At 56.6% G+C, this 8,108-nt stretch overlaps 1 protein-coding gene across 1 annotated transcript in view; it reads right to left on the bottom strand.

Annotated features, from left to right (window-relative positions):
• The window catches only part of LOC140196915 (disintegrin and metalloproteinase domain-containing protein 33-like), a 125,454-nt gene extending 124,059 nt beyond the window's left edge, over positions 1-1,395 (bottom strand). The window contains exon 1 of the mRNA XM_072256851.1: positions 1,257-1,395. Within this exon, the coding sequence (XP_072112952.1) occupies positions 1,257-1,344 (88 nt within the window). The 5' untranslated portion in view covers positions 1,345-1,395. The remainder of the gene's footprint in view (positions 1-1,256) is intronic.
• Positions 1,396-8,108: the final 6,713 nt, after the last annotated feature.

The following is an 8,108-nucleotide window of genomic DNA, read 5'->3' on the forward strand; positions in this document are numbered from 1 at the left end:
GAGGGAACGGGGGACAGGGGTCAGGGGTGATTGGCCTGGTATGAGAGGTCAGGGATGAATGATCAGGGATGAGGGGTCAGGGTGAGGGGCAGAAGTGAGGGATTGAGGGTGAAGGATCAGAGTGAGAGGTCGGGGTGAGGGTTCAGCGGTGAGAGATCAGGGTGAGGAGTTGGTGGGAGGAGTAGGGGGTCAGATGAGGGGTCATGGTGAGGTATTGGGAGTGAGAGGCCAGAGTGCAGGGTCAGGCTCAGGTGTAAGGGGTCAGGTATCGGGGTTGAAGGATCAGGGGTCGGGGTGTTTGGCCTAGGGCGAGATGTCAGGGATGAAGAATGGAGTGAGGGATCGAGGATGAGGGGTCGGGGGAATGGGTCAGATTGAGGGATCGGAGTGAGGGATCAGATCGGGGCGAGGGGTCAGGGGTGAGAGATCGGGGATTATGGGTTGGGTATGTTGGATTTGGGATGAGGGGTTGTGGGTGAGGAAGCGGAGTGTGGGGTTGGAGGTGAAGGGTCGGAGTGAGAGGTTCGTGGTGATCAGAACGAGGGTTCGGGGTGAAGTGTTGGGGGTGAGGGTTTCGCAGTTGAGCGGTTAGGTATTAGGGACAATGGATCAGGGGTCAGGGGTTAGGGATGATTGGCCGGGGATGAGGAGTCGCAGATGAAGGCTAGAGTGAGGGGTCGGGGTGAGGAACCTGAGTGAGAGGTCAGGGGTGAGGGTTTCGGGAGTGTATTGGGTTGAGCAATTGGGGGTCAGGGGTCTTGGTTGATTTGCTGAGAGCCAGAGATCAGGAATGAAGGATGGAGTGAGGGATTGGAGGAGGGGCCAGAATGAGGGGTTGGATTGAGGGATCAGGGTGTTGGGTTGGGAGTGAGGGATTAGGTACGAAGGGTCGGGGGTGAGGGGCGGAGTGAGGGGTTGGGTGTGAGGGATCAGGAGGGGTCGGGGGTGAAGGATTGGGGTCAAGGGCAGAGTGAGGGATCAGGGTGATGGATCATGAGTTAGGGGTGGAGAGAGGGATCGAGGTGAGGGGTGGAGTGAGGGATCGGATGAGGGGTCAGAGTGAGGGATCGGGAATCCGGGGTCGGACATAAGGGGTCAGGGTGAGGGATCAGTAATGAGGGCGGAGTGAGGGATCAGAGTGAAGGGTCAGGGGTGAGGGATCAGGAATGAGGGATGGAGTGAGTGATCGGGAGAGAAGGGCGGAGTGAGGGATCGGGGGTGGAGGGCCGCCCGGCCCCGTGTCGGCGTCCACTTACCATTTGCCGGCTGCCCGGTCGCCGCCGCCAGTCCGAGTCCGACAGTCAGGGTGATGAGGGCGGGGTTCAGCTGGGTGTCCGGCTGCATGCCGCCCGACCGCCGCCACTGCCCGCAGCCCAAAGCCAGGCCCAGCCCGGCCCGGTCCCGCCCCGGCCCGCCCCGCCCCTCTATTCCTCCCCTCCGTCTCCCACCGTCCTGCCCAGAACCCCGTCTCCCCGCCCCCCGCTACTGCAGCCTTCGCTCGTTCGGCGCGGACGCGGCTCCCGCAAGGACTCTCCTCCCTCCCCTCCCACCATGTCTCTGTCCCCTCCATCTCCGCCCTCCGTTCCCGGATACCGATCTCTCCCCTTCCCTCCCCGGTCCCTCTGTTCCCCGTCCCCAGTCCACGCCATAGCCGGACCCCGGGCTCCCCGTCACCCGTCCCCGGCCACGCTCCGAGCCGCACCTGGCCTTCCCTCCATCTCTGGACACAACCCCACCCACTAACCAGATAATCAGCTCAGCTACTGACGCCCAGGAATGAGTTACTGACCCACAGGAGTGAGATACTGACCACCGGGAGTGAGATACTGACCATCGGGAGTGAGATACTGACCGTCAGGAGTGAGATACTGACCATCAGGAGTGAGGTACTGACCCCCAGGAGTGAGGTACTGACCGACAGGAGTGAGATACCGACCATCAGGAGTGAGATACTGACCATCAGGAGTGAGGTACTGACCCCCAGGAGTGAGGTACTGACCGACAGGAGTGAGATACCGACCATCAGGAGTGAGATACTGACCACCGGGAGTGAGATACGGACCACCGGGAGTGAGATACGGACCATCGGGAGTGAGATACTGACCACCGGGAGTGAGATACCGACCATCAGGACTGAGATACTGACCATCAGGAGTGAGGTACTGACCCCCAGGAGTGAGGTACTGACCATCAGGAGTGAGGTACTGACCCCTAGGAGTGAGGTACTGACCCCGAGGAGTGAGGTACTGACCATCAGGAGTGAGATACTGACCCCCAGGAATGAGTTACTGACCCCCAGGAGTGAGGTACTGACCCACAGGAGTGAGATACAGACCATCGGGAGTGAGATACTGACCACTGGGAGTGAGATACTGACCATCGGGAGTGAGATACTGACCCCCAGGAGTGAGATACTGACCACCGGGAGTGAGATACTGACCACTGGGAGTGAGATACTGACCATCGGGAGTGAGATACTGACCCCCAGGAGTGAGATACTGACCACCGGGAGTGAGGTACTGACCACCGGGAGTGAGGTACGGACTATCGGGAGTGAGGTACTGACCCCCAGGGGTGAGATACTGACCCCGAAGAGTGAGGTACTGACCCCCAGGAGTGAGACACCGACCATCAGGAGTGAGATACTGACCATCAGGAGTGAGGTACTGACCCCCAGGAGTGAGGTACTGACCGACAGGAGTGAGATACCGACCATCAGGAGTGAGATACGGACCACCGGGAGTGAGATACGGACCATCGGGAGTGAGATACTGACCACCGGGAGTGAGATACCGACCATCGGGACTGAGATACTGACCATCAGGAGTGAGGTACTGACCATCAGGAGTGAGGTACTGACCCCCAGGAGTGAGGTACTGACCATCAGGAGTGAGGTACTGACCCCCAGGAATGAGTTACTGACCCCCAGGAGTGAGGTACTGACCATCAGGAGTGAGATACTGACCATCAGGAGTGAGGTACTGACCATCAGGAGTGAGGTACTGACCCCCAGGAGTGAGGTACTGACCATCAGGAGTGAGGTACTGACCCCCAGGAATGAGTTACTGACCCCCAGGAGTGAGGTACTGACCATCAGGAGTGAGATACTGACCATCAGGAGTGAGGTACTGACCCCGAGGAGTGAGGTACTGACCATCAGGAGTGAGATACTGACCCCCAGGAATGAGTTACTGACCCCCAGGAGCGAGGTACTGACCATCAGGAGTGAGATACTGACCATCAGGAGTGAGGTACTGACCCCCAGGAGTGAGGTACCGACCATCAGGAGTGAGGTACTGACCCCTAGGAGTGAGGTACTGACCACCGGGAGTGAGGTACTGACCACCGGGAGTGAGGTATGGACTATCGGGAGTGAGGTACTGACCATCGGGAGTGAGGTACTGACCACCGGGAGTGAGATACTGACCACCTGGAGTGAGGTACGGACCACCAGGAGTGAGATACTGACCACCAGTAGTGAGGTACTGACCATCAGGAGTGAGGTATCGAACCCCAGGAGTGAGATACTGACCCCCAGGAGTGAGGTACTGACCCCCAGGGGTGAGATACTGACCATCAGGAGTGAGATACTGACCCACAGGAGTGAGGTACTGACCATCAGGAGTGAGGTACCGACCCCGAGGAGTGAGGTACTGACCATCAGGAGTGAGATACTGACCCACAGGAGTGAGGTATCGAGCCCCAGGAGTGAGGTACTGACCCACAGGGGTGAGATACTGACCATCAGGTGTGAGGTACTGACCACCAGGAGTGGGGTACTGACCATCAGGAGTGAGGTACTGACCATCAGGAGTGAGGTACTGACCCCCAGGAGTGAGGTACTGACCGACAGGAGTGAGATACCGACCATCAGGAGTGAGATACTGACCACCGGGAGTGAGATACGGACCACCGGGAGTGAGATACGGACCATCGGGAGTGAGATACTGACCACCGGGAGTGAGATACCGACCATCAGGACTGAGATACTGACCATCAGGAGTGAGGTACTGACCATCAGGAGTGAGGTTCTGACCCCCAGGAGTGAGGTACTGACCATCAGGAGTGAGGTACTGACCCCTAGGAGTGAGGTACTGACCCCGAGGAGTGAGGTACTGACCATCAGGAGTGAGATACTGACCATCAGGAGTGAGGTACTGACCCCCAGGAGTGAGGTACCGACCATCAGGAGTGAGGTACTGACCCCGAGGAGTGAGGTACTGACCATCAGGGGTGAGATACTGACCACCAGGAATGAGTTACTGACCCCCAGGAGTGAGGTACTGACCCACAGGAGTGAGATACGGACCATCTGGAGTGAGATACTGACCATCGGGAGTGAGATACTGACCCCCAGGAGTGAGATACTGACCACCGGGAGTGAGGTACTGACCACCGGGAGTGAGGTACGGACTATCGGGAGTGAGGTACTGACCATCGGGAGTGAGGTACTGACCACCGGGAGTGAGATACTGACCACCTGGAGTGAGGTACGGACCACCAGGAGTGAGATACTGACCACCAGTAGTGAGGTAATGACCGTCAGGAGTGAGGTATCGAACCCCAGGAGTGAGATACTGACCCCCAGGAGTGAGGTACTGACCCCCAGGGGTGAGATACTGACCATCAGGAGTGAGATACTGACCCACAGGAGTGAGGTACTGACCATCAGGAGTGAGGTACCAACCCCGAGGAGTGAGGTACTGACCATCAGGAGTGAGGTACGGACCATCAGGAGTGAGATACTGACCCACAGGAGTGAGGTATCGAGCCCCAGGAGTGAGGTACTGACCCACAGGGGTGAGATACTGACCATCAGGTGTGAGGTACTGACCACCAGGAGTGGGGTACTGACCACCAGGAGTGAGGTACTGACCACCAGGAGTGAGATCTGACCATTAGTGTGTTCGTCCATCGTCAACGTCGATGAGGACCTCGACACCATTATTGATGGTGTCGTGACTAGCGCGTGACTTGGATTTAAGTGAGGGAGAGTTGCGCGGCGTCAGTCTCACTCTCTCTTCCCATTCCCATCTGGATCCAGTGGCAAGACAGAGTCGAGACGGCAGGAGATGGGACTAGGCGCAGTGGATGACCAGGATGTCTTCTGTGTCTTGTCCTGCTCTACACGTTCCACGACGCTTGCAGAGACCGCCTTCTTGACGGTTGGACCTTCCATTGGTCTCGTCCGCTCAATCCGCCGGAGTCTGTCTTCACATGCTGGGATAGACAACTCCCTATCTCACCGAGGGTTTGAGACCTGTCGGCTACCCTCACCTGGTTTAGCTGGCTTGTCGAAGCCGTTGCCCGGGGTGTGGCCGCTGTCACATGCAAACAGCTACGGGGAGCCACAGGTGAGAGCTGAGTGCCAGGTGGGGACCAAAGGTGGACTAACCGCCTTGAAAAGGACGTGACATGTTACCCCACCAGAGGTGCTACCCGTCCCTGACACCCCATACACCCCTGACCATTGGTAGTGAGATACTGACTCCCACGAGTGAGATACTGACCATCAGGAGTGAGGTATTGAGCCCCAGGAGTGAGGTACTGGCCACCAGGAGTGGGGTACTGACCACCAGGAGTGAGATACTGACCACCAGGAGTTGGGTACTGTCCATCATCTGGCATAGTTTGCATTTTGTTGTTTGATTGTTTGTGGTTTTTCTATTGCAATACTTAATGCTCTATTCTTGGTTGGTGCGGCTGTAATGGAACCCAATTTCCCTCGGGATCAATAAAGTATATCTATCTATCTATTTATCTATCTATCTATCAGGAGTGAGATACTGACCACCAGGAGTGAGGTACCGACCCCCAGGAGTGAGGTAGTGACCTGCAAGTCTGGGCTACTGACCACCAGGGGTGAGGTACTGACCATCAGGAGTGGGGTACTGATACTAGGATTGTGATACTGAGCACTATGAGTGAGATACTGACTCCCAGGTGTGAGGGGATTTTCTTCTCTTCTGCCATCAGATTTATAAATGGTCCATAAATATTACGTATTTTTCTACTCTTTTTGCAGAACATTTAATTTAAAAAAAATATATATATATATTCTGTATAGTTCTCATTTGTAGTAGATTTTGTGTATTGCACTTCACTACTGGTGCACAACAACACATTTCACAGTGTCATAGAACATTTACAATAAATTTGATTCTGATTCTCTATCTAGTCATCTCCAGTTGCTGATGGAACCTGAACATCTTGTCTTCTCCACTCCTCACCGACTCCAGCTCACCCCTCCGAACAGATGGTCAGTTCGAAACTTTATTGATCCCAAAGGAAATTACAGTGTCACAGGAGCATAACAAGGGCACAGATACACCAATATTAGACGAGAAGAAAGAATGGATAATTGTGTGAGAGTGGACATAGGTGTGAGAGTGGACAGAGGTGTGAGAGTGGACAGAGGTGTGTGAGTGGACGGGTGTGAGAGTGGACGGAGGTGTGAGTGGATGGGTGTGTGAGAGTGGACGGGTGTGAGAGTGGACGGGGGGAGAGTGGACAGAGGTGTGAGATTGTCCAGAGGTCTGAGAGTGGACGGGAGTGTGAGAGTGGACAGAGGTGTGAGAGTGGATGGGGGTGTGAGAGTGGATAAGGGTGTGAGATTGGACAGAGGTGTGAGAGTGGACAGAGGTGGGAGAGTGGAGAGAGCTGGGAGAATGGACAGAGGTGTGAGAGTGGACAGAGGTGTGTGAGTGGACGGGTGTGAGAGTGGACGGGGGGGTGTGAGATTGGACGGGGCTGTGAGTGGACGGGGGTGTGAGTGGACTGGGGTGTGAGTGGACGGGGGTGTGAGAGTGGACAGGTGTGAGAGTGGACGGGTGTGAGAGTGGACAGAGGTGGGAGAGTGGAGAGAGCTGGGAGAGTGGACAGAGGTGTGAGAGTGGACGGGGGTGTGAGAGTGGACAGGGGTGTGAAAGTGGAGAGAGCTGTGAGAGTGGACAGGGGTGTGTGCGTGACAGGGGAGTGAGTGAGAGTGGACAGGGGTGTGAGAGTGGACGGAGGTGTGAGAGTTGACGGGGGTGTGAGAGTGGATGGGGGTGTGAGAGTGGACGGGGGTGTGAGAGTGGAGAGAGCTGGGAGAATGGACAGAGGTGTGAGAGTGGACAGAGGTGGGAGAGTGGAGAGAGCTGGGAGAGTGGACAGAGGTGTGAGAGTGGACAGAGGTGGGAGAGTGGAGAGAGCTGGGAGAATGGACAGAGGTGTTAGAGTGGACAGAGGTGGGAGAGTGGAGAGAGCTGGGAGAGTGGACAGAGGTGTGAGAGTGGACCGGGGTGTGAGAGTGGACAGGGGTGTGAGAGTGGAGAGAGCTGTGAGAGTAGATGGGGTGTGAGAGTGGATAAGGGTGTAAGATTGGACAGAGGTGTGAGAGTGGACAGAGGTGGGAGAGTGGAGAGAGCTGGGAGAATGGACAGAGGTGTGAGAGTGGACAGAGGTGTGTGAGTGGACGGGGGGGGGTGTGAGATTGGACGGGGGTGTGAATGGACTGGGGTGTGAGTGGATGGGGGTGTGAGAGTGGACAGGTGTGAGAGTGGACGGGTGTGAGAGTGGTGGGAGAGTGGAGAGAGCTGGGAGAGTGGACAGAGGTGTGAGAGTGGACAGGGGTGTGAAAGTGGAGAGAGCTGTGAGAGTGGACAGGGGTGTGTGCGTGACGGGGGAGTGAGTGAGAGTGGACAGGGGTGTGAGAGTGGACGGAGGTGTGAGAGTTGACGGGGGTGTGAGAGTGGACGGGGGTGTGAGAGTGGAGAGAGCTGGGAGAGTGAACAGGTATGAGAGTGGCTAGAGGTGTGAGAGTGGACAGGGTTGTGAGATTGGACAGAGGTGTGAGAGTGGACAGAGGTGGGAGAGTGGAGAGAGCTGGGAGAATGGACAGAGGTGTGAGAGTGGACAGAGGTGGGAGAGTGGAGAGAGCTGGGAGAGTAGACAGAGGTGTGAGAGTGGACGGGGGTGTGAGAGTGGACAGGGGTGTGAGAGTGGAGAGAGCTGTGAGAGTGGACGGGGGTGTGAGAGTTGACGGGGGAGTGAGTGAGAGTGGACGGGGTTGTGAGAGTGGACAGAGGTGTGAGAGTGGATAGAGGTGGGAGAGTGGAGAGAGCTGG

Source organism: Mobula birostris, chromosome 4 (assembly GCF_030028105.1).
Source record: "Mobula birostris isolate sMobBir1 chromosome 4, sMobBir1.hap1, whole genome shotgun sequence".
Taxonomy (NCBI): domain Eukaryota; kingdom Metazoa; phylum Chordata; class Chondrichthyes; order Myliobatiformes; family Myliobatidae; genus Mobula; species Mobula birostris.